Source organism: Alligator sinensis, unplaced genomic scaffold (genome assembly GCF_000455745.1).
Source record: "Alligator sinensis unplaced genomic scaffold, ASM45574v1 scaffold436_1, whole genome shotgun sequence".
Lineage (NCBI taxonomy): Eukaryota > Metazoa > Chordata > Crocodylia > Alligatoridae > Alligator > Alligator sinensis.
This window is the reverse complement of record NW_005842172.1, coordinates 293,217-309,681: the sequence shown is the minus strand read 5'-3', so window position 1 is coordinate 309,681 and position 16,465 is coordinate 293,217. Positions and strand designations below refer to the sequence as shown.

General features: G+C 43.2%; 1 protein-coding gene across 1 annotated transcript in view; it reads right to left on the bottom strand.

The window, feature by feature from the left end:
* Positions 1-16,465, bottom strand: part of VPS50 (VPS50, EARP/GARPII complex subunit) — a 155,193-nt gene that overhangs the window by 75,744 nt on the left and 62,984 nt on the right. The window contains exons 14-16 of the mRNA XM_006025893.3: positions 3,570-3,667; positions 2,046-2,140; positions 1,003-1,101 (exon numbers count right to left, since the gene is read on the bottom strand). Coding sequence (XP_006025955.1) covers positions 1,003-1,101; positions 2,046-2,140; positions 3,570-3,667 — 292 coding nt within the window. The remainder of the gene's footprint in view (positions 1-1,002; positions 1,102-2,045; positions 2,141-3,569; positions 3,668-16,465) is intronic.

Sequence of the window (16,465 nt, the reverse complement as noted above, 5' to 3'; positions counted from 1 at the left end):
AGCAGGAAATAGTCCATGGTTGTCTAAAGCAAGAGTAAGCAAAAAACATTTCTATTGAAATATCTGTTCTCCTGTAATTCTACTCAAAGAAAACTGCAGGTAAAGAGTCAGACTGGATGGGGGTTGCTTTAACACTGGGCCCAAGTGAAGGAAAAGGAAGATTGAGTCTAATTGTTTACAAAAGCCCTGGCTTCCTTGACTTCTTCCTATGGCATTTTGAATCTGTTTTCAGCCCATATCTTCCTGTTTCCTAAAGCATAGAGAGAAGAAAAGCACCAAAGCACTGGAATAAAAGAGGTCTGGAGGGTTGACACCTTTTTATTGGGGAAATCAAGGAAGATTCACTTTGAAAGAAAAGGCCAGTAAGTGTTGAAGCTGCCAGTATGTACTGCCATAAAAATTAGGTGACATCTGCATGCAGTGGGTCCAAGGTGGACTTGAATAAAACGTAAGTAGAAATTGCCAATGGAGAGAAGGCTGGGAATTGGTGCCTGAAGTGTAAACACAAAATTCTGAAGGTCTTGGTTTAAGTAATTGAATAACTATACATTTTAAAGAAATAGTCTGCAGCGCCCAAAGCCACCTCTTATTATTCAACGGTATAAATAAAGCATTCAATAAATAAAATCAATTACTATCTTTGCAAATAAGTTCAACTTTAAGAGATCAGCAACTTCAAAAGACAAGATAAGGAGAAGTCTTCAGGGTAGCTTCAGAGGCTGTTTAAGGAGGTATTGAAACTCCAAGACTTAAGTTCTCTACATCTATGCAGCTTGCCCTTAGAAGCATCTTCCATGAATGTAGCATGAGTGAGGTGTTCTCTGCAATAACATGCAAAGAATACACCTCTTCCACCTTCCCACTATTGAAAATGAAATACACTTCACGAGATGGAAATGTAACCAAGCTGTCAACCTCAACAGAGCCAGGCCACCCATTGCCTCTGAAAACATACTTCAAAACCACAAAAACTTTTACCTACCCAACATTTAGCAGTCTTACCTGTGATAATTTTTGAAGTAGTTAACACTTTGTTTTCTAATAGATTCTTGCAAAACTTCTGACTTACTTCCACAAAATTCTTCTCCAACTTGCATCAGCCTATAATAATGGAAGAATTTTAGCAATGCTTAGCCACATAAATATTTTTAACAATTACTAATATGCAAAAGCTGTGGTTTCAGCTGGAATTTGCCATCTCACCTAGAAACATGTTTACCCCCCCCCCAAAAAAGAAAAGAAGAGTTATCACTACCCACTGTGCAGAAGGCTTTAAGTGGCCCAGGTTCACTTTCCTTCTCCATTGCCTATCAAAATGTTAAATAAAACATATACATGGGACAAACAGCTGCAAGAAATGCAAATGTCTGCTTGGTATGCTACAGCAGAATGACAGCACTAGGACCATGTCATAAATCTTATCTTTCCATGCTATTCTCACTGCCAGGAGACAATCCTATGATGGAAAACAGCATGAGAACTTCACACTTTTTGGCTCATCTTTGATTTGGGAAGTCCCTCAGCAGACATTTAGAGGTACCAGAAACGTAAGGAGGCAATACAGAAATTCTAAAGCAGGACAGTGGCCTTTAGGGCAAATCCCCACATGTAGAGATGTGCACTTGCAGAGGCACAAATAACAGCAGCACAGATTTGTGCCACATCACAAGACCCTGCACATTTGCTTCAGCATGCAGCAAACCGTCCCAGGTAGGAGTAGGGGAGGCTGGGGCCAGCACCTGTGCTGATCTCGGCAGTATTACCTGGTGTCCTGGTGCAGCAAGGGTGCATGTTCAGTAGCATGGAGCCTGGCCAGCAGCCGGGGGGGGGGGGGGGGGGAAATCAAGCTTAAACCATTCACGGGCTTCCTCAATTTCTGGCTGCCTTGAAATACCTCTCCCACTTTCCACCAAAGCAGTGCATGGATGGATGGATGGAAATTAGCACCAGGATCTAAGTCCTACTCTTAAATGATCACACTCCATAATTGTAGCACAAATTTGTCACTGAATCAAAATACAACTGGCATAATCTCTTTAATATACCTGCTGATAATATCTAGTACAAAAATGAAATCATCATATTTGAAGTTAGACAGGTCTGTTCCTAGCAGATATGTCTTCACTTTCAGCTGAACATCCTATAAAAGACACAAATATTTCAAAGTTAATAATGAACCTCTGTTAAATGTGTATGTTCAGTGTTTTGGTAGTGTTGAAATGATGTTGCTGCCATGATACTCCAATAAAAAGACATCACCCACAAGAATTCTTGCCTCTCACATATGTCCAATATGAGTTTTTAAACTATAACTACTCCAGTATTAAAAATGAATGGCAAAAGGTTGAGCACATGGTTCATTAGGTCTTTTTGGTTTATTTGTTCAGGTGTCTGACTTTTTTGAACAAAGATTCAAGGATGAGCAAAGATTCCTCTAAAGATGTATGGTTTGTAAACTATTTTCTTTAGCACATATGGTTTCTTGCAGACTTTTGCTTCACCTCTGATTAATTCACTAGTCAAAAAATGCTTTTGGTTACTTCCAGCAATGTAAGGTCAATCCAAGATTGTCATGCCCAGTGGTTATAAAGAATGTCTTTGATTTATTGTTGATATTATGAGCCACAGAAGCTTCGAAGTTCTAACACAAGATTTGGGACCTTTATCCAAACTACTTTAGGCTGGGAACATCATGGCAACTGGCAGGCATAGAAGATTTCTCCTCCTCTCTGATTCTTGCTCTACTGTAAATGCCAGAGAAGTGCTTCCAATGGCCCTGCACTTCAGTATTTCCTTTTCTAAATGAAATTACAAAGGACAGAGCTGGAAATGAACTGTACTGGTTTGGAGCACAAAAAGCCAGGATACTTGAAATAAGAAAAATAAATAAATAAATCGAACTTTTAAAGTGAAACTCTGAAGATCATTACTCTTGACATAAGTTGCACATGTTTAAGGTATACCTTCAATGTGACGGTAGGGAGCGATGGAAAAATTCTATCATCTGTTCAACAGATGAGCCTCCAAAATTGTATACTGACACTTCTGTGCACAAAGCATGTTCTAAAAGCGTCAGCGCTCTTAAAATACACATACTCTTCTTAATTCACGCAACTGGATTTCAGCACTGCTAGCAGAAAGTCTCAACCACTGATATAAGTCCTCATGACTGTATTGGATGAATACTTGAAAGTGTTCTATTGAAGCCTATCGTGGGATTGAGTCCATTTGGAATGTTCTCGTTTTTGGGTTGTTTAAAACAAACTGACAAAGGCCATTTATGTGGGATTTGATCATGGAGAGACTTTCCCTCTTTGTAAGGCACAAAAGAAACTAGCTGGGCTTGGCCTGCCAGTTACTACATAACAGTCTCCATCACAAAAATCACTACCTCTATTGACACTGTAAACACAGAGGCTAAGAAGCTTCTGGATTATGGAAACCATTTATTCTTCTCACCTTATAACCAGAGACAATAGAAAGGTAGCATGATTTTTTAATAAAAGACATCCTATAATAATTCTGCCTTTTGTTTGTGAAAAAAAATGCATAGACAACTCAAAACAAACCTGCCATATTCTTGAAAGTCCATGTTCTAATTTCTTTTTTACATAACTGCGGTCAAAATTGGCCTCCTCAGCTCCAATTGCATTGCTGCCATCTGAAACTGAAATTGGAAGATATTACAGGTATCTTTAATAGTCTTAAAATATTGCTACTGTTTCAAAGTTACACATGATCACATTAGACATTTGCCAGGCAAACCTTTTGTTCGGCAACTGAAGAGGTTATTCCTTTCCTTTCAGAAGTTCAAAGTGTATACAAATATCATGGTAAGTCATTTAAAACTAAATATTGCATTGGACTAGGAAAGCAGAATATCCCATTCCAAGAAAATCAAATTAAAATGAAGAAGTAACAGATGTTTAGGTTTCACATGCAAAAAAAGGATAAAATTTGCCCATACTAGATGTTACATATTCTCTACAAGGAAACAGTCCATAAATTCTAAGTTTGTATATCAAAACAACTAGGTTTTGAAAGGTTATAAAAAAAAGGTTATTAATTACATTCACCAGTAGAATCTGCCTGTATGTCTGGATAAAGACCCTGCAACATTTATTTTATGAACAAAATGTGACTAATATTAGTTCTCCTGGGTATTCTCTCACACTCTTCCCTCCGTTTGTTCTTTCAGGTTATCTGCATATATGAAACAGTCTTGTAACTCTATGGCATCAAGACCCCATCATTTTCTCCTTCAAAATCCTTCTTTTTCATTCAGTTTCTTGTAGAGCTGTTATTACTACATTAACTGAGAACTTTCCTAAAAGTGTATTAAAGCATCATGACTATTATCTGTCAGGTGGTTCTTTCCTCTCCCTAGGGAAAAATTCTGCTTTTTATTTCTATATTTTAACTGTAATATGTACTCTGTAATATGTGCTTACACTAGCAAAAGAAACTAGAAGTAGCATGTCTTACACTTGGATGCAGATCAATGCATGATGGTGCTTAATTCTTTTAAGAATGTGTTTCACAGTCTGAGACTGGCTACCAAGGAGGTTCCATCTTAAACAAGTGGCACATACAACCCACTAGTTCCCAATGCCAGTCTTTACTACACAGTTTCTGGCAGCTCGTCATCTGAGCTCAGGTACAATCTCAATCTCTTCTCCTATCCACCCCAGTGGGTCCCAGTCCTCCACCTGTTTTTCCTCCCTGTTTCCCAGCTCTGCACTTCAATATTTCCACCCTCCATGCACAGTTCTAGCTCATCCCTTCTGCAATTGCAGCTTCCATGTTTATGGTGCTTGAGCATCACCTCGTGGGAAAACTGAGAACCCAGGGGAGACAGACTTTTGGAACCCAGGTTCATCCACTCAATTCAGGTGACTGACCCCAGCACGCTTCACAGCAGCCCAGAGCTACACCTGCAGAGAAAATCTAACTCCATCCCAGGCTAGGGCATGCTCAATGTGGATGGAATCTAACATTTTTAGATGCTCTACTAATGCTTTACTAATGAGCATATGCAAGCTGCAACTTTTCATAGACTTATCATTCAGGGAGATTTTCACAGGCACAGCAAAGGTATGTTGATGAAGTTAGCAATATCTTCTACTAAATGTCAAAGTCCTTACTCCAAAACATGAAATGCCAGAGCTTTTCAAACTTTAACATAGGCAAAATCATGTATTTTTTATTAGACTACCCAGAAATGCTCCTTTTAGGAAGGGGGGTTGCCATCTTAGACCAAGAAAAAAAAACCCAGATCATACACTAAAAGTCAAACACCTACTAAAACATATTTTAATTACAAAAAATATTTGTTGCGATTTGTTTTTGTACTGTATATAGAAGAGATTGCATAATAATTCAAAAATAAAGTCTCACTCTTGTATATTGTGCATGGAGGATGTGGTGGGGCTGTGAGGGGGTGTGGTAGTGTGCAGGGAAGCAGAAGGTATGCTGGGGTGTGTTTATATGACAGTGGGGGTTGTGGGGGTACGGTGTGGATGTATGAGGTTTGTGGGGTGTAATGGAGGGGGGGGGTCTAGAGATCCTCACACATACTCCCCAACATGGTGCACAGTCCCTGCTGCCAGCAGCAGCAGCAGGTGGAGGGGGCTCAGGGAGTTCATGCCTGGTGCAGGCACTGGCACCCAGCAGGGCACGGCTCTGGCCAGCAGGGCACAGGAGGTGAGAAGCTCAGCCCTCCCAGCCATCTCTGTCGCAGGGGCTCAGCATGGCACGCCTGCAGCTTTCACACTCGGACTGGGGAAACCTTGTGCTGGACTCCACGGGGAAGCAGGGGGCTGGGCTCTCTCCACTTCTGACGGAGCCCAGGCACCTGTGCAGCATGGAGCAGGGAAGGCAACCAGCTCCAGTGCAGCCCCAGTGCCAGTGCAGGAGCTGCAGGCATGCAGTGGTAGAGGCAGCAGCAGAAGCCAGCTGGGAACTGTGAGAGCTGGGCTGGCTCCTGCTGCGTTCTGTGGTCCTGGTGTCACAACCAGGAATGAAGTGGCATGGTGCAGCACGGCACAGAGCTGGCCGGCCCAGCTGGGCACCTCCCAGTAGCTCGCTGTTTTTGGCTGCAACGCCAAGACTGCAGAATGCAGCAGGAGCCAGCCCAGCCCTGCAGTTCCCAGCTGGATCCTGCTGCCGGCAGCCCTGACCCCCAGTGCCCCGCAGTCCCGCCCCCTGCCACTTTCCCCCTCCTGCTCCTGCCTCATTTTCCCTGCCACTTCCCTTCCTTCCCTGCCCGCTGCCACCACTCCCCCACCCACTGACCACTCCCCACCTGCAGCTCTGGCACCACATGGTTCTGGCTCCTGCTTTGCCAGCGATCCTCCCCGCCTCAGCCCGTTCTTATCTGGAGTTACCCTCTTGGGCAGACAGAGATGAGGAACAGCCCCAGGGTCCCAGGCCGAAAGCCTCTGCTAGGCAGAAGCTACCAGCTGGGGGCTGGAGGTGGGGTGAGCTCAGGCAGGCCTTGCTGTTACTGGGTCCTGCCGTCAGCTCCTCCCAAGTCCTGCTGCCACTGACTCCTTTCATCCTTGACAGGCAGTCAGGAATAGATAAATGTTCTTTTTCTAAACTTTTTAGGGGCCCCATGGGCTGGATAGAACGGCCTGGCGGGCTGGACCTGGCCCTCGGGCCGTAATTTGCCCGCCCCTGCTTTAGACTCACAAATAATAACACGTGTAAATGATCTGCCTCACTATCCCAGTTTTAGGTATCTAGTAGGAGCACAATCTGCAGCCCACTATTATCAATTTGTTTTCTGAACCTTTTTGCCCCCCCAGTGCAAGCTACTCAACGCAAAAATTATCTGCATCTTGAATAGCATTGAGGGCTTAATATAAATACATTAAAAAAATGACACTGCAAAATATAAGATTTTCAGTTCCTGAGGAATATCGTTAAGTCACTCCACAACTGACAATGGAAAATAACCTAGTACTAGTAACAGGGTGACAGAGGAACACTTGTGGCAGTTAAATTCTTTCAAACTGAAAGCCACTTCATACATCTTGATGTCAACAAGTTCAAACTTAGGTTGCTTACAAGATTAAGACAACAGGAGCATTTATAGCTGAAACAGTACACAGGACTGAAAAAGCTTTAATTCAGTGTAATGAGGTTAATCCTTCCCTCATAGTTATAAATTCAGTATAAATTAATTACAGGCTATGGCAGGGCTCCTGCATTCTGTTTTGGAATATCAAGAACTGGGTTCAGATCTTTCCGCTTAAATCAATGTGATTACTTGTGCTTGTAACAGAAATGCTCAAGCGTAATTCCACAATTTACCCACTTACCCTGCACCTTTCCACCTCAAAATATAATAATACAATCCCCTTATTCATTGACTGTATGTTTATACATAACTGAAATGTAACACCTATACCATGAATTTGATCAGGTTCTCACAAAGGCAGCAATTCTGACTGACAGACATACTTGCTAGAGACCAAGTGATTTATCATGCAAGATTCAGCCAAACAGAAAACATAACCCAGCCTGCTAACTATGCATCAACAGGATGCATCACTTTCACTAAATATTCAGATAATATAGATAGATATTCACTTTCATCACACTCTCTTATCGAATAGTTCTGCAAAGCCAGGACAAGCCTTAATCATAGGTTACCACGTCTGATTTTGCTATATGCTTGGGTCCAAACATTTGGCTTCAACTTAAACATTATTCATTCTCTATTCAAAATAGGCTAGAAAAGTAGGTTAATGTGGAGTAAATATCTGCTACACAGAAGACATGTCATCATTTAGTACTTCCTTTTGGAAGTACTAAATTACGGCGCAGTAACAGCCTGTACTGCCCCATGCAGGTGATGCACGGTTATTTTTAGCCACTACATCACTTTAGCAATGAGCTATAGTGAGGGAGCACATTGCTATGGCGATGTAGCTGTGGCATCACGGTTTGGGCCCATCAACACTACAGCAACGCTGGCACTTCCAGGCGCACCACTGGCACTTTCGGGTCGGCAGGATCGGCCACGGGGGGAGCGCTTCTCCTGGAGCACTCCCCAGCTGGTGCTCTCAGGGCGGGCACCAGCACTCTTGCCTGCTCCCCTGCCTGGGAATGTGGCTGTCAGGGGGGGCACCAGCGCTCTCAGGGGGGTGCACGTGTACCCCCGTGCATCCTCTATGCGTCGCCACTGGAGGTGAAGTTTGGCTGTTCAGGCTGGATGGGTACTACTTTCAATCTTTTTATCCAGCATTAAGCAGCTATTTGGCATTGCAGCAATATGAATTTAAGATGGTTTTGTTGTGTACCCCAAAATGCATTTTTTCCTTTTGTTTTTATAGACTGTGGAGTAGATGGCAGAAGGAGCGTGTGACCTCAAGTGAAAGTAAAAGTCCTGGGAATCCAGAGTTCTGTTTATCTAAGCTTCTGATTTGGGTGTATACGGTCTCCCTTTTCCCAAACTTTTTCAACTTCTAAAAGATTTATCTCCATCAAGGGAACAGAAAGGGTTTGTTTGTTGCAGGAATGAACAGAACCATTTTCATTCTTTGAAGCTTTCCCCACCTCTGAACAACAAGATGACCTTACACAGAAACCATGTGGGAATTTATACAATATAGTATTTAACTTTTTAAAGCATCAAGTGATACAGAATTAAATACACATATTCAAAGTGTTTCATTTTTTGCATTCCAATACATTATGGCTATTAAAGCTATTATCTCAACTCACCATCAATTTTATACTCATGAAATCAGGAACTTTAAATATCAAAAAGTTCACTTTTAATATTTCTAACAATGCCTTAAAACATTTTATACAACAGTTGATCATAAGCCCAGACTTTTTCCCCCCATTACAACCAAATTTATGGATGAATTTAAATTGTCTTTTCAACTCTTGAATTCTTACTATATTTTTGTTATACCTTTTGTATCAATAGATCTATAGAAACATAGAAAAGGAAGCGTGAAAGAAACCTCCCCATGCAGGAACCAGAATCATTCCTTTCCCAAACACTGTATAGAAATCCACTGTCTAACCTATTAACAAAACTACAGACAAGCCCAACACAGCCACAAGGCACAATACCTTAACCTGTCACAGGAAAGGTAGGGGAACAATGGGGACCAATGTCCTGCTGCTGAGAGGGTTGTTAAAGCACACTGGAGAGATCCAAGGAAGGGCCATAGAGGAAGACAAAAAAAACACCACACAGTCTCAATATGGGGTTAAATATGACAATCAGTCTGACCCCCTCTAGCCAGAAACCTCCAGTTTAACTCTCAGCAGGGGCATTGGCACACCCAATCAAAATCCCCAGCCTTAGCTACACCCAACACTCAATGATTCTAAGGAAAGTGAGGAGAAAAAAAAATCCCTAACGTGTATCAACAGGAGTGGTAAAAAATTACTTTCTGGTCCCACGTGGCAAACAGCAAAACCCAGAAGCCTGGAAAATACCCACAGCATAGGCATAGCTAATCCTAGATCATCCCTGACCAATGTTCGACCAGCCTTTGGTTGAATGTTTCCAATGATGGAGACTCCACAGCCTCCCCAGGGAATCTATTTCACTGCCTCACTGTTCTAACAGTGAAGAAGTTTTTCCCAATATCCAATCTAACCCTACTTAACTGCAACTGCAAGTCATTGGTCCACATCCTACTCTCTGCAGCAAGAGAAAAAAGATGTTTTCTCTTTTCTTTATGGTAACCCTTCAGATACCTGAAGAACGCTACCATGTCTCCTCTTAAATTCAAATTCTTAAATTCAAATGTGATCACTCAAGATTCAAGTTCATAATTACCAGTGTCAAATGTTATTGACTTGTCGCTGTTCAGTTTTATTAGCATTAAATAAATTAAATTGAATACCTTTATTTTTCATTTACTTAAATTTTAACATGATGTAAATATCCCATTTTAAAACACGTTTGTATTTTGAGGTAATGATCTGTCTTCATTAGTTAATCCCATAATTGTAAATGTAATTACAACTGTAATTTTTTTTAGTTGGTCCTAAAAATCACTTCTCTAAAGACAAACCCAGTGAATCAACAATGTATTTGCTTGCCTTGGGACTTGACTGTAGGAAACCAGGATGTAGGCAATACTGCCTAGTGGTAAGACACCTGAGGCACAAGTGCAGTCCAGGTAAGCATCCCCAGGGAGTGGGAGGGGGTCCAGAGGAGTCTGGTGCCAAAACTGGATTCAGGAGCTCAGGACAAGCTGGGGTCAGAAGACAACGCCAGAGACAAGGTAAGACGGGGCTTAACCGGGATCAGAAGCCAATGACAGAGCTGAGGTCAAATCAGAATCACAAGCAGGGAACTGGAATCAGGGCATATCAAGGGTCCTACAGGAATTAGAAGCTCGAGTCAGAGCCAGGAGTCAAAATTAGAAGATCAACATGGAAGGACGCAGACAGTCAGGAACAACTTATACCTTTGTCCAGATAAACAGACTGCAGGTTGGGCCTGGCTTTTAAGGCTTGGAGTGGGTGGGGCCTGTTGCCTGTGGCTTCAGGGATTGGCTGCCCTGATGGCCTCACTCAGCCCAGCTAGAACCAAGGGGCTGCTCTGGGTTTGCAGCAGGTGGTGCTTATTCTGGGGATGACTTGCCCTGACCTTCCTATCTACAGGGAGAGGTAGTTACCCAAGTTAGTCTGAAGTCAATCAGAAGGCAGGGTAGATATGCACCTTTATAGACTAACTAAATAAGATATATATAGGAAGAAGCAGCTTTTGTGAACCCATGTTTACTTCATCAGATGCTATAAAACAGATGTAAAGAAAGCATGAGCAAATAAAATAAACTTTCTGCACATCCTTTCACAGCATTTGATGAAGTGATCCTGGGTTCACGAAAGCTCATGCTCTCTATGTTGTTCTTATCTTAGTTATTATCTGATATTATTATGTTACTAAGAATAATAGTAATACAAGATAAAATAATAATAATAATAATAATAATAATAAATCTTATTTAGTTACTCTATAAAGATGAATACCTACCCTGCCTTTTTGCAATCTGCACTCGCACACAGTTTTCACCAATAAGCAATCCTATTCAGCCCAACAGAATTATTCTTATAAAAGGACCACTCTAAACATATGATTGCAGTAAAATTCCAGACAGTAATCAGACACCCATGCAGGGGTTATTTTCAGTTCCAAGTTCCTCCTGGGGGCAGGGGGGAAGAAAGCCAGTCACACTGCTTTATGGACCTCAGCGCTTCTCTACAACTATAAAAATTAATCTTCAGCTCATCTGTATTAATGGAGAAACCTGCAGCATTTCCAAAATTGATACTTTCAATTACAGTTGTATAAAAATATACCCAGTGAAGTATTAAGGTGAGAAAATGGGCCACAAGGGGCCCAACAACAAACTGCACTGAAAACCAAAACAAGCTCAAAATTTTTAAAGAACTTGTTTGTGCAAAAGTGCAAAAATATATGTAATATTTTCTTTCTTTTTATTTTGTAAATTTAAAAGTAGGAAAATGACAGGCATAAATGAGACATTCTTCATTCCTCTGCCACAAAATAATAATTTATATTTTAAAGATATGCAGACACAGTATGCAACTCTGAGCCTTCTCGAATAGGGTGGGATATAAATAATAATGATAACGATAATTTTTATTCCTTATAGGAATTAAAACACTCATACAGACATAAGGACACACATGAATTACAATTAGGAATCTACTCAAATTGAAATTGCCTGATTTCACAAAATCCACAATCTCTACAAAATCCGCGTGGGGGGAGAGGATGGTGGGGGGGCGCAAACTTATTCAAAATAAAATGCTGGCTCCCCAGTGGGACCCAGAAGTCCTTCTGGCCACTGCAGCTCACCAGGAGAAAAAGGGGCAGGTAGGAGACTGCTGGAACAAAGGACTGCCAAGATGGCTGCTGCCCCCTGGCCCCGCCACTGATTGGCTGAGAGGGCTGCCTGTTGTGTGGCCCCGCCCCCTCCACCAATCACCAGCAAGAGGTAGGACCACAAGATGGACAGTGCTCTCAGCCAATCACTGGTGAGGGGTGGGGCTGTACAATGGACAGCCCTCTCAGCCAATCAGTACCAGGGGGGAAAAAGGGGAGGAGAAGCCACTGGGGCCCCTCAGCCACTCAAGAGGTGTGGGGGAGCCCCACCACAATTAGGGATGCACTGACAGAGATTTTTGGAGCTGATACTGATAGCCAATTTTTAAGAAGGCATATCAGCCAATACCAATCCGATATCCGACATGCAGCCTGGCAGCATGGAGAGCTGTGTGCAGCTGGTAAGTCTGCTGTGGTTGAAGGTGGGGGGTGGGAAGGGGAGTGGTGGGGGCAAATCAAGGCCCCTGCAGTGAGGGAGGGAGGGATGGAGTGGGGCTGGGTTAGGCGCTGTCCTGCTGGGGTGGGGCGCAGGATGGAGCATGCACCCTGGGAGGGCATGGGCTGGGGTGTGCCCCCAGATCTATGCAGGGCAGGGTGGGCTGCCTCTGTGGGCTCGGACTGGGGCTGCACCGGGCTCTTCCCAGCGGGTGCTGAACCAGGCTCTGCTTGGGGTGGGTGCCAACAGCGCTGGGAGGGCAGCTACAGGTGGGGGACTGCAGCCACCCCAAGATTCACTGTAGCCCCTCCAACCCTCCCTCCCAATGCCACCACTGCCCACCCCGAGCACAGCCTGGCCCAACCCCCACCAGGAAGAGTGCGACACAGCACCAGCCCCAGCCCACAGAGATCCAGGGGCACACACCCCCATCATGATCTCATGGGGTGCGCACAGCAGTGGGAGTCACCACCCCATGCCTGCAAACGAGTCGTGGCTTCGGCCTATGCCCTGCCCTGGCAGGGCAGCGCCTTCCTCAGCCTCTGCCCCAGCCCCATTTGCTCCCTCACCACGGGGGCCTCGATCTGCACCCCCCACGCCTCTCCCCTGCCCTTCCAGCACAACAGACTTACCAGCTGCACGCTGCTGTTCAAGCTGCCATGCTGTGGCTCCTCACTGCCTACGTGCTGCGCTGTAGCTGCACACCTGCATGGGCCATTTATCAGCCACATTATCGGTCACATCAGACCAATTTCTGATACACTCAGTTTTCTTTATATCAGTGCCAATCCGATAACTACCAATGTATCAGTGCACCTCTCACCACAATATGCCCTCAAAAATGGCAGCCAATCCTGTGATCTGCCTGCGAAATCAGCTGTCCATCTGCAAGTTGGGCAGACTCCTAATTATGATGAAGTACAATAATTAATTATGACAAAGCATAGGTAAGAGCTCTTTTAGACACACTACACTAGTGACTGCATAGTTCATGTTATTTCTTTTTATTAATGTATTTAAATGACTTCTAAGTGCACTGCTTCCACAAATTATCATTCTTATTCTTGGATTTGGATACAACGATGAAGAAGCACTTGACATATCTGAAGTAGTGCCTAAGCATTGATGAGTACCAGGCAGAACCAGGGAAGAACCTAAGGATTGCTTTATGTTAAAAAAAAAAGAAAGAAAAAGAGCCAGATATGCATGAAGTACTGGGAAGCCTTATTTAAATTCTTTGCTCTTTTGCATTTCATTAACTGTTTAGTTGAATTTTAGCAAAGGTTTCTAAACTATCCTGCAACTCCCCCTGCTGTGTCCTCCTACTCTGCAGTCTTTAGCTTTAGAATGTATCATGTCATTCAAGACATCCACTAAGGAATCAATATTCATATGCAGCATCAATAATTTCTGGAAAATGGCCATGAGATTTAAAATATAGGCACTGTGGATATGCTTACTTTCTCTCAGACAATATTAAATTAGATTTTTTACAATTCCTTTTCTATGTACTTCATTGTTTTAAAAACAATCATTCTTCTTTTTAACATGATTCATTGCTTCATTTATTATGCTACAAATTTACAGTATAGATAGAATACATCTCAAAGTCTCTACCAACTAAAACAAGATCTGGAGAATTGCTAGTTCTATAAAAATATTACAAAGACCTTAGTATTATATTAAATCCAAATGAGTCATTTGGATTTAATATAATACCACTTTATCTAGGCTAATGGTACCTTTAAAATTTTTTTTGCAATATGAATTTAAAACGCTACTTGTTTTAAAGCTTTAAAAAACTGAAAACAACCATGCAAATGGGAATTGTCTATTATTCCAATGGCATCAGGAATATAAAAAATGGTTTATTACAACAGAATTACATAAAAGGCTTATTTTGCAATATTCAAACAAACATAAAGGTATAAAGAAGATAGTAAAATTATAACAAGAAGCTCTCTCTATAAAACATAACAGAATAAATATCTTGAAGAAACTTCTTTTAATATTTAAAGGGAAATAGAGAATGTGCAAACACAACACAAAAGTGGATTAATAGTCTTCCCACATAAGAGATGCACCTGAATTTTAATGTATTAATATTAAAGATGACTTTATTTGAAATACTTTTAATAGAATTAGCCTTAAGCCTAAAGTAACTGTCTTCCTACCTAAAACTGAAGTTGAAGTACAAATATTTAATTTTGTCAGAGGGCCCTTTATGTAATGTATGTAGACCTAAAAAAAAAAAAATCTCAGTAATTGAAATGACATTTATTCCAATACTTAACATTTTTAAATCTGACTTAAAAATATATTTGAAATCCACCACTGCTTTTAAAGTATAGAGTGATATTTTTTTCCAGATCCTCCTTCCCATTTTTATTCTTTCCTCACAATTTAGGCTGGAAGATGAATATATTTCTGCATGTTTTACACAAACAGGCTTTTATCAGACAAGAAAAAATAATTGCACAAGCTTGGTCAGAATTCTACTACCCATGAAAGGAACTCATTTCTACTGTTCTAAGAAAGTATAGATTAAGGCTGTGTCCAAAACAGCAGGAGCATGCAGTTTGTGGCACCACACGACTGCATACAGTGAACGTTAAAAAACACACCATGCTGCAAATTTGCAGCTCAGTGGCAAAATCTGCTACTAGGATTTCCAAAAAAATGCCAGAGAAAAAAGAAGCACAAAGCATGCCAAAAAAAAGTGCACGCCAGCACAAATGGAAGCCTGCCCCCCTAAAGCAAAACTTTGGCTACTGGCCAGGCCTCCATGCTGCCCAAGTTGGGCTCCTGCTTCTCCAGCATGCTATCAGGACTCCAGGTAATACTGCTGAGGTTAGGATTTCACCTTATGCCTATTGTCAAATCCAAGCATTCTGGATACCAGGATCTGTCTTTAGTCACACTAATTAATTTAAATTATGCACAGCATGTTGTGTATAAAAGGAAAGAGCCAGACAAACAAAATTCCAGGCACTGAACCCATAAGGTGGGAATTAGAACAGTACAAAAATAGAACCACATAAGACTAAACTGACAATCTATCATGGACCACATGAGTTTTGAGCAGGGATCCGGGTCTTCCGTTTGCTATGGAAAAATGCAGATTTTCTCCTTTAAAGGAGAAACAAGCAAGAAACCACAGATTTCCTGTTGCAGGCTGACAGAGTTCCAGCTGCAAGGTGCTGCTTTGGGGTTGGGGGGACTAGGACACAGAAGATGCCACAAGCACATGCGCATGCACACACGTGCAGGTGGCTAGCAATACAGTCAGGCAGTGGTGGAGAGCAGCTCCCTTAGCTGCCTACAGATAAGTCTATGGAGGAGGGGTGCATAGGGCAATGTGTGGTGGCGGGTATAAACAAGGCAGGCCAATTGAGTTGGCAGTGGCCACAGTGAGGGGGGTGTGGTGCAAAGTTGGTGGCACTGCCCTGGGCAGGAATACACAGTTGCAAGGCTCAGTTGTGGGACAAAACAGAGGCGGGGCAAGCTCGTCCGGAGGGCTGGCAGGGGGGGTTGGCTCCCCATCGCTGCGCACAATCCTGGGATGGGGTTGAGAGCCAGAGATGATGTAACGGGGGGAGTGGGGGGGAAGAGGGGCACATGCCCCTCCAGATTTGTTCATCTACAGTGGGACAAGGGGCTGCAGCCCAGGATCCTGCAGTGTCTGAAGGGGCTGCAGCCGGACTGCCTCTGCTGGCAAGCAGGTGGGATCTGGCGTGGGAGGACAGAGCAAGGCAGGGAGACTCAGTGCTGCTGCCACTGCCACCACCACTGGGAGCCCCCGCACCAGCCTGCTGTCAAGGTGAGGTGCCACCTGCCCACCTGGCAGCAGCAAAGGGGCATGACTCCATGCCACCACTGCCATCCCTGCTGCTACCGAGCAGGCAGGGGGCATCTTACTATGTTAGAGTGGCTGGCACAGGGCTCTGAGCAGCACCGAGTCTCCCCACCCCCAATTTGCCTTCCTGTGCTGGGTCCCACCTACTGGCCCACAGAGGTCCCCAGGGGGAAGGCAGCAAGGCAGGGAGCCCCAAGTCCTGCAGTGGGCAGCCCACATTCTCCCTCAGCCCCGCCCCACCAAGGGGTCCACTGGGTTCTTCTCAGCCATGTCACCCGGA